Source organism: Ailuropoda melanoleuca, chromosome 16 (assembly GCF_002007445.2).
Source record: "Ailuropoda melanoleuca isolate Jingjing chromosome 16, ASM200744v2, whole genome shotgun sequence".
Taxonomy (NCBI): domain Eukaryota; kingdom Metazoa; phylum Chordata; class Mammalia; order Carnivora; family Ursidae; genus Ailuropoda; species Ailuropoda melanoleuca.
The window spans coordinates 1,281,326-1,298,519 of NC_048233.1; the positions used below are offsets into that span (position 1 = coordinate 1,281,326).

Below are 17,194 nucleotides of genomic sequence, written 5' to 3' on the forward strand. Positions count from 1 at the left end.
GACAGAGATAGAGACAGCCAGCGAGAGAGGGAACACAAGCAGGGGGAGTGGGAGAGGAAGAAGCAGGCTCATAGCGGAGGAGCCTGATGTGGGGCTCGATCCCATAATGCCGGGATCACGCCCTGAGCCGAAGGCAGACGCTTAACCGCTGCACCACCCAGGCGCCCCCATATCCTCATCTTCTTGATGAGAGAATTCCAAGGCATGTTACCTCTTCCTGACCCCACAATACAGTTCTACCATTAATTAAATGCATGTGGGGCTGTGACACCTTCTTTAGGAAGTTTCTACTGTGGAACCCTAGCGACTGTGTCTAATCTGATTGTCTGCTTTAATGCACTGAAGCATAAGTGACTCTCAACCATATGCATCTCTAATGAAGAATTTCTAGAGTAATTACTGTAACTATCTCTGCTAATAAGAAACTCCTCAATGCCTTTGTGTTAGACTAGACTGTTTATTCACAATTATTCACCCTTGCTTCTCTACAGGTACTTCTATGTCCCCTTACCCTTGGGACAAAGATAGCAATGTGACTTGATTTGGCCTCTGGAAAGTGAAGAGCCATGATATAAGCCATTTTGAGCAAAAGCCTAAAATATGCTTGTGTGGTTTAGCTCTTTGCCCTCTTTGTGAACATCTGCCCTCTGCCATGAGAACAACATGGCCTACCTGCTGGATGTTTCTTCAACCTGGGCTCTGGAATGAGGGAGCCTATAGAGGCTGGTCAAGCTCAGAGTCTAGCTGAGTCCAGAAAAGCGGCAGCTGGCCACATCGTCATGTAACATGACCAGGTATAAATGTTTCTGGTTTTAAGTCCTTGAGAATTTGGGATTGTTTGTTCCTACAGCAAAGGCTGACTGATACACTCGTATTAGATCATCAGATTCCTCAGGTGAAGGGACCATATTTGTTCTTTATGGTATGTCCTCATACCCAGAACAATGCTCTGAAAGTGTGGGCTGCTAATAAGCATGTACATAAGAGGATAAGATTTACCTTATCCACTGTAGTTTGGTTGGAAGTTTGGAATAGTTCATAGTTCTGTCACTGACATATTGGCTTCACCATCATATTAAGCTCCTTAAAGTCATGTTTAAAGTTATTCTCACCTTCCTTCTCATTCCTTGATTTTGGTCTATTGAGTTAGGGCTGACTGACCAAGAAAACCCAAAGAATTTAGGCTTCACAAAAGGGAAATTGGATCTTGGCCATCATATTCAGTTGTACCTTGGACAATAGGAGTTGAACTGTGTAGGTCTACTTACAGGCAGAATTTTTTTGATAAATACAGAACAGTACTGTAAATGTATTTTTTCCCACTGTATGATTTCTTTTTTTTTTTAAGAATGTATTTATTTATTCAAGGAAAGTGTGCTCCAGAGAGCACATGAGCAGGGTGGGGAGGGGCAGATGGAGAGGGAGGAATAGGCTCCCCACTGAGCAGGGAGCCTGACTCAGGGCTCCATCATGGGACCCTGGGATCATGGCCTGAGCCGAAGGCAGATGCTTAACCAACTGAGCCACCCAGGTGCTGCCGCGCCCCCCCCCGCCATATGATTTTCTTTGTTTCTTTTTTTTTAAAAGATTTTATTTACTTATTTGAGAGAGGGAGTGAGAGCGAGAGAGAGAGAGAGAGAGAGAGAGAGAGAGAGCGAGAGCGTGAGAAGGGGGAGGGACAGGGGGAGAGGGAAGCAGGCTCCCCGCTGAGCAGGGAGCCCGATGTGGGACTCAATCTCAGCAGCCTGGGATCATGATCTGAGCTGAAGGCAGATGCTTCACCAACTGAGTCACCCAGGCACCCCCCTGTATGATTTTCTTAATAACATTTTCTTTTCTCTAGCTTACTTCATTGTAAGAATATAGTATATTATAGCACATACAAAATATGTATTAACTGACCGTGTATGTTATCAGTAAGACTTATGGTCAACAGCAGGTTATAGTAGAGAACTTTTGGAGGAGTCAAAAGTTATACATGGATTTTCAACTGCACAAGGTGGGGTCAGCACACCTAATCCCCACATTGTTCAAGGGTCAACTGTGTACTTTTTCCACTCCTAGATGCCCTAAAATGGTTAAGGCCAAGTAGAAAGAATCTGCTCCAAATGTGTTTGTGTGGCTTAGCTCCAGGTTCACTTTTGAGTTTAAGACAGGCCACAAAATTTGCCTAGGGGGCCCCACTGTGAAGAAAACATTCCAACTCTTGCTTTCATTTATCTAGTAAATTCCCCTACCTTGTACAGAGACCATTGTAGGCACAGTGCAGGAACAGAGACAATTGGGGCCCAGTTCTGGGCTTCCAGGGGCTTATAACATAATTGAAGAGATGGGATATATGTGTAAAAGTCTAAGACAATCAAGTTATATACTAGTCAATCCTTTACAAGAAGTTGTATTGTACGATAGGAAAGAAAGTTTGTTTGGAAGTCAGGAGACCTGATTCTAGTCCCGCTCTGCTGCTGGTTAATTAGGTTACTTTGGGAAGATCTTTTCACTATTCTGTGCACATACAGAAAGAATCAAACAATCAAACAGTTTAATATAAAGTCCTTCTTGTTTCTATGGTAAAGGCTCGGTGTTCAGAGGACCTCTTTGTTTTCCTGTTCCCCTGCTCCCATCTCTAACCTCATCTGGTTTCAGCCCAGTCATAGGGACATTCTCTACCTTGAGTTATGGGCCAGATCTGATGGAGTTAACTTGAGAGGGAAAAATCTCAGCACATAAGTCCAGAATTATGCTCAGGTCAAGGAGGAGTGGAACGAGGAGCTCTCTGATTTAACCCCCAAGAGCAACTGGGGCTGTGCTTTGTTGGAGGTGACACTGGATGCCCGAAGCTGCTGTGTTCAGTGCCAGGAGGTCATCTGAAGAGGTAGAAGAGGGGCCATTCACGGGAGTAATGTCTGGATAGACAATATCTCTCCAATGCCCTTTGGCCTGATTCAGAGAGCTGAACACCCTCCACCCTTGGGCAAAACCAATTCTCACAAAGGCATGCAGCCCGCCCATAAATAGGGCTTCTGAAGCCGGAAATATCCCATTTGACATGAAAGAAGGAGAAGGTTGAGAGAAATGGCAAATAGAACTTTTTGAACATCGACTGATGCTATTCTGATTGTTCTTTGGAAAAATACAGAAAGTAGAGATAATCTCATTGGCTAAAATACCTTGTGCCTGAGCCTTGGGGATTAGCCTTCTCTGCTCACCTGGCCCCTCTGCTGCAAATGTATTTAAATTCCCAGCCCAGGGCCCTGGAGGGATGGCTCAGATGGCCAAGGGATTTCTTTCCCTGGGTAGCCTGTCTTCGTTTGGCTGTTTGGCTGCTATGGATGTTCTCCAGGTGTTCACAGGAGCTGGGACCACAGTGTGTTTTGATTTGCATCAGAGTTAGGTTTTTTAAAAAAAAGGAATTCATTTAAAAAAAAACCCCCCCATTTTTATATGGAATCAGTTTTTTTTTTTTTTTTTTTTTTGCAAAGTGCTCCTGGCAACTCAGCACAGGACAACAGAGGAGGGTGACAAGATACCACTGTGAACCAGAAGAATGGCTTTACTTACTTGGGACTCCAGATACCAGGCGCAAGGGGCGCAGCACACGGAATGCCCTCAGTGCCTTCACGTCAAATCCAGCTCCTTTCCCTCCCAGAGCATTTGCCCCGTCGGCTTTGGTTGCTTGTTCTAAAATTGCACTAAAAAGCCTAGAAGAGAGGAAGGGGATATGGAGCTGTCAGACCCTGAATTCTCTGAAGGAAGCTTGGCAGAGCAGAATTTGCAGGCATCCCCAGTGCAGGAACCAGAGCCAAGGTGTGTGTGTGGGAGGGACCGTGACCATCATAAGATGGCATTCCCTCTGTGTGCGTATCGCCCTGCGAAGGGCATCACCACTGCCCAGAGAGGTCTGAGAGGCAATGGGCAGGCCCTTTGCAGTCACAAAGCTATACACGAACACAGCTGGTTTTGTGTTAGCTGGGCAGCCTGGACAGAAGGGTACCATTGCTAAAATTTGCTATAGTATCTCTGTTCCCTTGCTGGGCCCTCTCTCCATGCCAGGGTTTCCTAGCTCCTGTCCTCACATGGCCGTGAACCACATTCTCTCTCGTCCCCATACACCTCCTGACTCCTAATGATTCCCCTTTGATTTTGTCTGGGCACAAATAGGTGACTGCATGGAAATTGGCCTTGTGCTGCAGATACAAGGATGGGAAAGTGACCACTGGCTTCAGCAACATGCAGACTCCTGAGACTTTGAAAACATCTATTTTGGAGAAGTGATGGGGACAAATGCCTATTAGCTACAGGCTCAAGAGAGGATAGGAAGAAGAGTCTGAGATAGCTCTATCTACCAGAAATATGATGCAAGCCCCAAATATGAGCCATACATGTAATTTAAACTTTCTAGCAGTCACATTAAAAAAGTAAATACAGGTGAAATGAACTGTGATAATATATTTTATTTAACACAACATAACCCAAATATTATCATTTCAACTGTAATAAATACAAAGAATTTTTCATGAGATGTTTGTCACTCCTTTGTGCTAAATCTTCGAAATCTGCTATATATGTTACATGGTCAGTGTGGTTTCAATTCAGATTAGCCACATATCCCATACCGAGTGGCCATGTGGCTGGTGGCTTGTGGTTACGGTATAGACAACCCTTCTGAGGAATTTGGCTGTAAAAGGTAGTAGAAGAAAAAGATGGTTGCCAGAAGAGGGTGTGGAATCAAGAGAGATGTGTTTGTTTTTAAATGGGAGATACAGCAGCATTTTTATATGTAACGGGAGTTATGTAACAGAGATAGACAATCTGATCATGCAGAAGTGAGAGAAAAATTACTGGGAGGATTGCTATCCTGCAGGAGATGGAAGGGATCTCCTGCACCCTGAGGGGTACTGGCCTAGATAGGGCAAGGGATGGTTTATCATGGTTCAAGTGGGAAGGCACATCATAGGGGTACAGATGTTCTCCTTGATTACATCTGTTTTCTCAGGGAAACACGAAGCGAGGTCATTGGATGAAAATGTGAAAGGGGAGAGGTATTGGAAGTTTAAAGGGGGAGGCAAAGGTATAAAAGACTCACAAAAGAAAGTGAAGGAGTGAATGGAGTAGGCACACAGAGTAGGATTGCCAGGTATCATCAAGGAACTATTTGAAGTTGGTGGTCACAGGTGTAAAGTGAACCCCATCAGCTCAGCTTTGCATGTTTCTCTACCCCTTCCAGTGGCTCAGCTTTAGGTACCAGATGGATCTCCATCTAGTTGGATTTGACCGGGGTTGGTGTTTTTCCAAATGAGCAAGTTAAGTAAAGAAGGAAGCTGACTGTACATGCAAGTGAGACTGTGATGCGGCTGGGCACCTAAGTTGGTTAAAAGGAGGACTGGACACAACGGCCAGAGGAACAGAGAGAATGGGACAGGATGAATGGACTGTCAGAGCCAGTGTTAGAGGGAGTAAGCTGGAAAGATGGCTGGTGGTGTTTCCAGAGCCAGGTGTTTGGTGTGAGATTATGGGATTATTAGTTATGGTAGGGATACTGGCTATAACCATGGGAGTGGGCAGCTGAGACAGGATGGAGTCAGGATCCCTGGGGAGGTGGAGGGAGATATCAAGGAACCAAGAAGCTACTGGAGGGGACAGCAGGAATAGTGAGGTTGGAGAGAGTTGGGAGTGAGCCAAGAGCTCCTGTCTTCAAAAAATAAGGAGTTCCCAGAGGCCTAGAGGGGACACCATAAGGAGAAGCAGGGGTGAGAGGGTCTGATCACACACATCAGAACCAGAGGTTGCTAGGAAGGGGAAGGGGCCAGCAGTCTGAAAGCAGAAATAAGAGAAATGCAGGACCTCTCTCCTGACCTCTGGGCTGCCAAACGAAGCATTTGGGAGAGAGTGGCCATCTCTTGAGAGACTGTGATGGAGCAGGACCCTTGGGGGAGCCAGGAAGTTAAGTGAGTGGCCAGAGACAAAGGTGCGGGTCTGGGGCAGCATTTGGGCCACTTGCTCTGTAAACGGAGTTTTGCTGGAGTTCAGCTACACCCATTGTTTTCATACTGCTGTTGTCCATTGCTGTTTTCCTGCTAGAGTTGAATAGTCAGGACGAAGCGCACAGCTTGCAAGCTGAAAATAAGCACCCGGCCCTTTACAGAAGATGTCTACTGACCCCTAAATGGGGTGTGCCCTGTGGGGAGCAGAAGGCACAGTGGAAAGTTTTCAGAGATAGTGAGGGAGAGGGGCACAGGATGCAAAGAACCACGTGGGAATGGGAGTCCGGAATCTTGGGCTCTTAGGATAACCAAGAAAAATAGGGGAAAGGACACATGGGGGCAGTTTCTGTCCTTTGTACGAGAGATGACTACTGATTCAGTGTCAGTAGAGTGTGTGCTGGGTTGTGGCCGGGGGCCAAGGGGAAAGCACAGGTATCAGAACTGGGCTCCCACATCTGACCTGCACTTGGGGCCAGGGCAACTTCATTCTTGAGGAATAGGCTTGAACCCCTGAAATGACTCATGCCCAGGGAACTGGATCTGGAAACAGGGGAGGCTACAGCTGGGGACTTAGTTTTGCAGAAACTCAAATCCAGGCAGGGCCCAGCAAGGAGGGGGTTGATCTAGATGAAGGATTTCCAAACTGTTCTATGGAACTGTTTGGGGACTTCTTGGGCAGCAAGGCCAGAGATAAGTGGCTGGAATAGAGTGGCTTTCATGGCTCTCTGAGTAACGCTTTGCTTGAACAATGGGTTCTGTAGCTAAAAGAAGTTTGACAACTCTGGCCAGACCACATCTAAAGTCATTCTCAGCCCTCTGATTCTTTCAGCTCAGCTTGGCAATTTGATGGTGTCATATGTTAGCTGGTGATGCCCTGAGCCCCAGGCAGAGTTGCCAGAATGGGGGAAACGGGCTTCTTTCTCTGCAGAGAAATGTTCTTTCCACTGAAGTCTAGATCACTGAAATCTTAGAAAATGGAGACTAGTTTGCAAGTTTGTCAAACAACATTCCAAATCCAAACCAGATTTGGTTCCTAGTATTTCCTGGAAGAAAGCAATGTGCTTATTAGGGTACAAGATGTTCGCAAAAACATTATTTATTGAAGGGAACAGAGGTTAGACAACTTTCTTCTCTTTTCCCTGCCCCAACTTGATGCAGACACTTTATTAAGTGTCTTATTTTAATTTTGAAAGGGTAGAAAATTCAGGAAGGGGTCTAGGAGGTGTTCTTGGCTGGTAGGGGCTGGTGTGTTTCTCCTTGATTAAGTACTATAAAGCCAAACCCACTGCTTTGTGCCTACCTGTCCCTAAGGGCTGGGTTCAGATATGGATGCTTGGTGGGGGCATTCTTCAGGAGTTGTAACTGGCAGTTCCTTAACTGGACTTGGAGTTTTTAAAAAGAGGACAACATGGCTCTAGAGGGCCCAGCAGATCAGAAAGGTAGGGCCACCATACTGGGAGAGAGAGAGTAGCAAAAGCCCTTGTGGCTGGAGTAGAATGTCTCAGGCAGGGGGATCTAGTGAGAATCCCTAGGTCCCTGGGTTGGGGTGGGGAGAGGTAGCTCACAGAGGCTTCTGAAGTCCTCCCCACTTTCATTCATCAGTCTCATCTCCCCACTGTACCAAGGAGACTCTTCCACTTTAGGAAGGAAATGTGACAGGTCTGTGGGGGTTAGGCAATGCCTCTTGTCACAGGCCCCCAGCATGCCAATGCAGAAATGAGAGAGCAGCTCTCAGCCTGGCACTCAGGCTGCAGGCAGCCAAACTCAGCTCTCCCGGGGTAAGGCAGATTCCCTTCCGATTGTAGGAGGGCCCAAGAAACCTTCCCCTAAGTGGCTGCAGAGGAAGGGCCCGGGAGAGTAGATATTTCCCAGGAGATGTAAGGGAAGCAGACAGATATCCATTTAATATGGTTAAAAAAAAGGGCAGGAAAAGGAGGCATAGCTGTAGAGAGGAGGCTGGGCTACACCGTGTGTCTGTGTGTGTATGCGTGTGTGTGTGATTTTCCTAATTAGATGGATGGGCCAAGATTTAGACTAGACAGAGAGCCCCTAGGACCAATGCCCTTGGAGAAGAGAAACTGGGTGTCAAATACGTCCATGTGTGATAGTAATGGGGGGAAAGCCGAAAGGGTCATGGTGAACCATAAGCTAAGCAGACCACTAGCATCGTAACCTCTGTGGCTTAAACAGTTAACCAGAGGCATCTTTTGGAAGAGAGCCAAATCTGGATGCTTTCCTCTTTATTAGCCTCAGGGCCCCAGGAAGATGTGACTGAAGTCTGGGCTGACCCCACGAAGTCTGCCCTCTGTGGTTACTGGGAGGAGCAGCAGGCGAGGGATAAAGCAAGGTCCAAGCAAGCAGAAGTCGCCAAGTGTGCGGCCCATGGCAAGGCATCTGCTCCTCCCTCCCAAGCTCCGGTTGAGCTCTGCCTGTGCTTCCGGACGAAGGGGGCAGAACATGGGACACGGTCAACTCTAACTCATTCCATAAACATGAGAAGAAGATGTAGCTTCTCTGCTGAAATCAAATTAGTCCCTGAAGGCACCCTTATCTCTCTATCAATCTCATTCCTGGGGCTCTTTTCTAGGCCTGTGTGAAAGGTTCCCTGGAGCCCCAGGCCGTGAGAAAGACTGAATTTGAAAGGATTTAGGGACATGTGGAACAAGGCACCTTAAATGCCTTTGCTATGGTTTACAGAGTTAATTCAAGGTATTTGTTCTGTTATTCTTTGTTTATCCTGGTGTGAACGGAAGCAGGAAGATCTCTTATAGTGGCATCCTTGTTCTGAGTCCTCTGAAGCCAGATGTATGCTTGGCAAATACTCTAATAACTTTAGTGCTTCTCATGTCACCCAAATATCTTCAGTGTTAATGTGGCCAAAATGTGTCATTCATTAGCTGTGCAAAAAAAGACAACAAAGAAAAACCCCTAAAACAGTTCCAAATAACCGTAATATGTCATCCAGATGGCCAGAGGCAAGGAAGTAACTTCTAAATGGTCTTGATTTGCTCTTGTTATTTCCTGCACAAAGACCGGACACTCCCATGAGATGAGTAGTGAGTACTCTGGAGGAGTCCAGAAGGACCTGTGTCTTCACTGGGATGGTACAAACAGTGCCAATCAAAAACAGCCTCCTGGGGTGTGAGCCTAATGACATATTGACCTTGACCCTGAAACCTGTTGGGACTGCACAGGAGTAAAAAGGCAAGGTGGCCACCATGTGGCCACTCTCCAGGCTCAGAGAAGCGACGGATCAGCCCCGAGAGACTGTGCTGTGAAGGTGCCCTCCCTCCACAAAAGAGAGGGCTGGGTGGAAGTCATCAGCTGTGTCTTACTGAATTAGATGTCACGGATACTTCACAGAGCATCTTTTCGTAAAGTTACTAATTCCTAGATAAGGAGATTATCACTTCCGAATTTTGTCTATGATCTTTCACATTGCTTTTTTCTCTTTTTAGCATACATTGACCTTGCTTTACCTTAGGCTACAGTGGAACAGCGTGTTTGGGGAAGGTGTGTTTGGTTCTACTTAGGCCACGCACGACCTTGGCCCTTCATAGTTCTCTGCTGTCTCCTCACCCACCCATCTCGAGCAGTCTGTTTCCTGGGGCCCCAGATGAGGCCCGCTGTAGAGGTGAGAGAGGGCATCCCTAACACCCTGTATGCCAGCTGCACCCTCGCCCCCATGCCGAGGGTGGCTCACCAGGCCAACTGGACAAACCCTACTCAGGGACACAGCAGGGGAACTGGCTTGAAGAGCTGTTGGGCTGCATGTGGTTGGAGATGGAATAAAAAGACCTCAAGCAGAGGAATCTCCTCAGCTGCATAGTGGATCCGGGGTTTCATTAAAAGCAGTCACATTCCACTCTGTGGTGTGTGTGTGTGTGTGTGTGTGTGTGTGTGTGTGTGTGTGTATGCACGCATGTGAGTGTGTGTGTGAGGGAGATGTTCCTAAGTAAGAGCTCTTTTCCCTTTGCAGAAAGTCTGAATTCAAAGTGACTTTTAACGGATTCTCTCATCTTGCCTGATGCCCAGTGCCACTGTGACCAAATCAGAGATACAAATAACAGAAGGAAATGGAGGCACATGTTGGTGGATGGTAAGGGGTGAGGGGAGGGAAGAGAGAAAAGTAGTGATACTTACCCTACAACCACAATTATAAAATCTAGTAAATTCCAACCATTGCGGAGGTAAGCGTTGGGGTGAAAGAGAAGTCCATAGGCTATTACTTTTAAAAATGCTTCCACAGTAAAAATTATGAGAAAGAGATATTCCACTCGTTCCTAGGAAACAAAAATAGAAGGGAGAGAAAAATAAAGTCAATGAGATTGGGGATCTGGAAAGTTCTGAAGAGCAGATCTCACAAGCAGGTGGACGAGACTGCTGCCCCTCTGTGGTAGGATCTAGGGGGACACTGGGTGGGACTCCCAAGCCAGATTACCAATTCCACAGTGTGTTCTAACCTTAGAGCTCCAATTCATTGAGCATTAAGGTGGGTTTTTTTTCTTCTTTTCTTCTTTTTTTTTTTTAAGCTTCAAATGTCCCCTGTTGAAAATGCAAATGTTAGGGTGGGGGGAAAATTACACATTTTGGAGAAACATCTTATTTAGTTAATCAGCGAATGTTTCATTGTACCTTCTCAGATGAGAACTCATAATGTCTTGATCTAGAGAGAAATGATGCCGGGACAGAGGAAACAGTGCTCAGAAAGGAGGGGACAGAAGCACAGGAAAAGTGTACCGCCACCTTGAGGTAAAAAACCCTGAAGATAACAGAAACCATCTTGGGGGAGTGTACTAACCATGTTCTCAAAATGATAGACCAGAAATAGCCACAAAGAAGTTGAGACATTGAAAATCTCCTAACAGCACCTGAAACACAAGCAATCTACTCATATACTCTGACCCTGAACTTGAAGTCTCTCTTTCTTGAGAAAATAAAAAATCTTTGTCCAAAGACATAGATCCAGTCAGCTGGGAAAATCAGCATTTCCAGGATGGAGGCAGGCACTGGGGTGGGGCAGTGAAGAGAAAAGGCTCATCTCTTTTCTCAAGGAGTGGGAGGTAGTGTTTTTCCTCCCTCTGCCACCTTGAAGAAGGCTTTGCATTTAAGGATGAAGCTCCTGTCCCTGGGAGCCCACACTTAACAGGACAAACTTGTTGGCTCAATTAGAGCAAGCCGACTCTGTGTGCTGATTCACTGGCTTCCCTCACCACTAATTGCTTTCTCCCACAACCTTGATCCCAGGGCAGAGCCTTAATGGCCCCACCAGGGGAAGGCTGCCTGGATGCCTTCATGCTCCACTGCTTGCCTCTGCAGGAGCCTCAGCCCATCTCTCACTGGAGCCACAAAACCCTGGTCCACGTGGCATTTGGTCACAGATCCTCCAAGCAGGATAGGCCCAATCACAGCCCCCAGGAGGCAGTAGGCTCAAAACTCCTGGACCTATCTTCCCATCCTCTGTTGGGTCAGTTGGAGCTCTCTGAAGACCTCCAGGTCGCACCCACACTGTGGAGAGGGGTCATCACCTGGGAAGGCATACCACCACTGCCTACCACCCCTCCTAGCCTGCTGGGAGGTGCTCCAAGACCAGGGGCATTAGAGCCTGATGGGTAGCTCTGTGGGGGGAGGTGAGCCCACACACGTGCCTGTGCTCCCATCCATTCTTCCTGATTTGCTAGACTTAGAATGAGTGCTGGCCTCACTGTGCCCAGCTCAGGGTGAAGCAGTTTGAGGATGCAAAGTTTAAAAATGCCAGATTCTGGGCCCTACCCAGACCTACTGAGGCAGATCTCCTGGCTATGGAGCCTGGAAATGTGCATTGCAGATGATTCCAGGTGTTTCTGAGGCACCCTAAAGTTTAAGAACCACTGGCCCATGTGCTAGCAAAGGCCCTGATCAGCCAGTAGCTGTGGGAAGGGAATGGAGAGGCTGGCATTAATCAGCACCTCAGAGACAGGACTGTCTTTTACTCACTACCCATTACAGCATCATTAAGTTGGTCTGGCATGTGGCTGCCTTGGGTGCCGGAGCATGACCCAGGAACAAATAACAGCATGTAGGAGCCTCTGGTCTTTTAAAATTAGGTGACGTTGTGTTAAAGTGTCCACCAGGATGGGGTTGAAAGGGAAAGCATGTTATGAAAGGCACAGTGCAACCTGATGGAACTTGTGGAAGTTGTGTGTGGAGGGAGCTTTGGGTAATGCAGGCATCCGATCAGCTGGAGTGAAGGCTCTGGGGCCGGAGAGGTGGGTAGGAACAAGATGACCAGGGGCTTTGGGGCTTCCCCGGGGTGCTTGGATTCTATTCTGAGGAGACAGTGAATGTTGGAGTCAAATGTTTCCTATAATCTGGCACCAGCCTAGAGAGTGAGGGTGGTGATGGGGGTGGAGGGAGTTGGGGGGTGACCGATGCAGAGACCATGGAGGCTTGAGCCAAGGAAGACAGTGGGATTGGTAAGAACTAGGTGGATTTGAGAGATAGAAAGGATGTAATTTGGTTTCTGGTTCCATGTAGGGGTTGGGGGAGAGGCAGCAAGAGAAGTATACTGTCCCCCTCCCTGAGTTTCCTAACTTGGGTGATCCTGGATGGTGATGCCTCTCACTGCAGTGGGGGACTTGAGGGGAGAGACATCACTTCTGGACTTGATGACTTAAAGCATTTGTGGGACTTTCAGTTGGGGCTACTGGTGATCAGACACGGGGGATCAGAGGGTGTTCGGCTTGCAGGGGAGGGCTGAATGAGGTTGCCCTGGGAGAGCATGCCAACTAAAGAGAGGAGAGATGAGGCTGGAATCTCTCTCCATGAGGGGCAAACTCATCCCCTGGAAAGCACTTTCACACTATGGGAATGTACCCCTTTGGCAGAAGTTACAGGATCCTGCTAAAAGTGCTTGAGTTGGAGAGACAGGAAGAATCTTTGAGGGTATCTAATTAACCTCCTCACTTGAAAATCCAGGATGCTGATAAGATACTAAGGCCAGAGAGATCTGTGCAGAAGATGGGAAAGCAGATTTCCTGACCCTAGGTCCCAAGGTCCGTTCATCTCATCTTGCCTTCCTGGGTGCCAAGGGAAAGTTTCTCACTGGTCCCTGCTTATCCCCAGAGACACAACTGGGTCAGAGTCCCCATACTAAGTTGTTCAAGGATCTGAGAACTGAAAAGGGTCCAGGGGGCGGTAAGAAGGGGTCCGGACAAAGAATCCTGAGAGGGGGCAGTTGCCCCTTGCTGCAGGGTCTGGACCACAGTCTTCTGTGCTGCTGAGAGCATGCACGTGCTTAGTCGTATTCATTCTGACCTTAGGGAAATGAATGCCCTTGAAGTTAACCCCACCCCTCCAAACCCAAGGAGGAAACAAACAAAAATGTAAACAAGTGAAACAGCTTGGTTGATCCTTTCAAAACATATGTTGTTTTGCCACAGAAACACCTAAGGGCGAAAATGAATGGAGTGGAGAATTGCAGAAGTTTGTCTAAGACCTTCCTCTTGCTGCTCCAGTGCCTTGGCACCTCTGGTCCTGTGAACACACGCTCCTTCATAGCCCTCCTCCTGCCTGAGTTCTGAGACCAGAGCTGTGTGCTCTCCTGAATCCTGAGGGGCCACGGAGCTCTTTGAGAATGCACAACATTCAGCTTGTGAACTGCCCCCCTTTTTTTCCTGTGATTTTGGGAACTCAGGAACTTTGGAAGCCAACCTGGAAAGACTAAGGTGCCCGTTCCTACTATTCTGTGTTGAGGCTGGAAAGGGTCAAGGAAGCATGAAAACCTGCAACTGAGAGGACATTCAAGGCTGGAATGGGAATACACTGGAATGGAGTCCAGGGGCTCCTGGAGGACCCCCTTCCCAAATCAAGGGTGAAGTCCTACCTGCCTGGGGCAGGTGTGATGACTTCGGTCTTTCAGACGCTCCTGTCTTCCTTCCTTCCTATCCAGGGCTGTTTCCCCTTACTGCTCCCTTTCCATCTTCATCTTCTTCTCCTTTCCTTTCCTCTCTCCCTGCTCATTTCTCAGTGCTACCACTGGCAGGTGGCACCCATGGCAACACCCATGTCTCAAATACTTAGAAAAATTCAGTGGAGAGAGCCTCAGATTCCAGGAACCATAATGTCCTCTAAACACTTGTGGAACTAATAAACACGATGAGCACAGTGTTTATTTTAGTTTTCCCTTTACCTTTTCATGTACCTGCATCCTACCTTTCATTCTATAGGACAGAGAATCAATTATCTTTTGATGGTGATAATCTTGATTCTGGTACCACTGGCTGTGTGTCTTTGGGCAAGTCACTTTACTTCTCTGGGTCTGTCTCCTTGTCTGTTAAAGAACTAACTAAGCATTAAAAAAATGCAGTGCTTCAGAGAGCCCTGGGCTTCCACAGTGCTTCTCTGGGGGTAGTTACAGGTTTGGAAAGGCTGAGAAAGTGGGGCTTTGCTCACTGACAATTCCCCCCCCCGTCACCCCCTTGAACCAGAGCAGCACCATTTGAACCCACACAATAAGTTGTCCAAGGATCCTTTCACAGTTCAAAAGAGTCCAGGGAACCTGTATGATGGAGTATGGACAGACACTATACAAGAAAAAGAAAGCCATCTCTGACTAGTCTGGAAGACTTTTATTGGCTTTATATGCTGGTTTCTGCATTAGATTTTCTTTGAGAAGAGGAATCACTGCTTTTTTGTTTGTCTGTTTTTCTTGGAACTTTGAACACCAATTCCAAAGTGATAGAGGACTTCCAAAGTCTCTTCAAAATTCTATGGCAAGTGAAGAGGCCAATACCTGGTATGTGTGCAGTTCTGCCTAAGGCCCAGTCAGATTCCAAGACATGGAAAGGAACAAAGAGTTCCTCTCCTCATTGTTCTGAGGATCACTATAAATACAAATAGATTTTATAATAAAAAGGTCCTTCAGTAGGAGATCACTAATATTTGTGCTTTAGGAGAACATGGACTCTTTACGAGCAGAAGCCATGCCAGGGTAGAGCTCTTCAGACAAGGACAACCATGGAGAGCTCGTCATGTCTATACACGTGTGCATGTTCCTGCATGCACACACGCACACACACACGCACGTACACACGCATGGCACAGCTGGGTGATGCCCACCATCTGTGTTGAACACTGTACAGCTAATACCTGCTATATAACAGACCAAGTGTGAGAATTCATACTAAGAGAGCCTGTGTGTATTCACTTAAATTTATGCAAGTGTATTTATTGAAGCTGCCAAGATTTCTACACCAAACAGAATTGATGAGAAGCCCAGTCATACAATTCCATCTCAGTACAAGGTGCAAAGACAAGAAACACAATAATAATGTGTCAAACAGCACCTTGTATTCCAGATTGTTTCATAATTCAACCTGACCTCTAAAACAGCCTCCTGACTATCTCTAATGAAGAGAGATGAAGAAACCGGAATACCTTAGTTCCTACTCTCTAATTCTTCTCTCGGTCCTTCACTCCTTCATTCAGTAGGTCACACACATTTCCTGAGGGTCTGCTCTGCCCCACACCACTTGCTGCATTGCAAGTATCTCTTAGGACACTGAGGGACTTGGCAAAATATGAGAAGTTGGAAGGACCTCCTACAAGGACACACATCCCAAGCTCCTCCTTATATAGAAATAAGAGGACTTGTCCAAGGCCACATATCCACCCCATAGATGAGTAGTTGTGTATCCCAATGGCTGGTCTGGCGTTGCTCCTGTCATAGCACAGCTGTCTCTGTCTGTGGACTGACTGGGATCCTGGATTACTGTGCCCATCAAGGGCCACTGGGCAGTAAAGGGCCACCTACGTGGTGTGACTGGAAGGGAGGGAAGCAGGGATCCCCAAGTCTTCCTCTCTTGGGGTCTCTACTGGGGCCTGGAATCCAGCCATTAAGAAGCCTTTCTTCCATCAGCAGATGAAGGATATTCATACAAGGGAATATTAGTCAGCCATAAAAAGGAATAAAGGTCTGACAGGCTACAACATGGATGAGCCTTGAAAACATGACACTAAGTGAAAGGAGACAGTCACGAAAGGACAAACACTGTAAGATTCCATTTATATGAAAAGTGTAGGATGGGCAAATTCACAGAGACAGAAAGTAGAGGAGAGGTTATAGAGGAGGGAGGGAGGAACTGTTTCAGGGCATGACAAATTTTGGAAGTAGAAAGTGGAGTATAATTAGTGCCCCTGAGGTGTGCACTTAAAAATGGTTAGGATGGAAAATTTTATATTATATAGAGTTTACCATAGTGAAAAAAAAGAGAAATATTCCTTTGGATCTTAAAGGTTTTCCTTAGGGATCTCCAAACAAAGTACATGATGATAAACCTATATCAGCCTTCACTTTCATGGGGGCTAACTCATCAGAAAGTTGAGAGCGTAATCTTCTCTGAAACCCTGGACAGACGCCTGGACAGATGCCTGGGGCACCTGGATTGGGAAGAAGGGGGCTGGGAAGGGACGTGGAGTCCCCTGAAGACGAATGCTTCACCTTCACATTTTTTGAGGGCAGGCTCTTCCCAAGGGCCTCATTTAGAAGGTGTCTGGTGGTTCAAATGGTCTGGTCTTAAGACTCAGGACTTCTAGCAAAGAAAGAGGGGACAGGACAAACCATTTAATACCCTAAGAATAAAGCAGCTTTGGGAAAAAAATTTCACCTATTTAGTGAGGGCAAGTAGCAACCGAGGTTGAGTGAGTTGAGAAGTATGTCAATGTTGTCGGTTTTACAGTAGCTCAGTTTAAAAAAAACAAAAACTCTCCTTCAACTGGACTGTTTCTCCATGATTATCCATGATGCTAAGTTGAAGTGACTTATCCACTTACTAATTTCTCAAGTTCACATCTTCCCCTCAGGAGGCCCGTCTTGCCTTGGCTGCCCCAGCTCAGAGGCACCTGCCTCAGATCCAAAGAGTGCCAAGCAGGCCACCTCAGATGTCGGGGTACGGGCCTGTCTGCTCCTCCTGGACCCTTCACTGCCCTTGTCTCCAAGACCGCATTTCTGTCCATCCCTGGGTGCCTCCCCAGTCCAGGGACTGTGTAAACCCCCACAGGGTAGAGACCGGCCTGCTTCAGCTTTCTGTCTGGTGTCCAGTATGTGGTCAGTACAGAGGGAACAGTCAACCTTTGTCACGTTTGCCTGCATCCCCCTCTTGGAGTGCCCGAATGGCACATGGGCCAGCCTCCTGCCCACAGCAGGAGGTCCCTCCAGTTGACCTCCTCCACCC

At 47.1% G+C, this 17,194-nt stretch overlaps 1 protein-coding gene across 1 annotated transcript in view; it reads right to left on the reverse strand.

The window, feature by feature from the left end:
• Positions 1 to 17,194, reverse strand: part of CACNA1C (calcium voltage-gated channel subunit alpha1 C) — a 665,077-nt gene that overhangs the window by 260,317 nt on the left and 387,566 nt on the right. Inside the window, exons 4-5 of the mRNA XM_019793444.2 lie at positions 10,125 to 10,264; positions 3,559 to 3,698 (exon numbers count right to left, since the gene is read on the reverse strand). Of these exons, the coding sequence (XP_019649003.2) occupies positions 3,559 to 3,698; positions 10,125 to 10,264 (280 nt within the window). The remainder of the gene's footprint in view (positions 1 to 3,558; positions 3,699 to 10,124; positions 10,265 to 17,194) is intronic.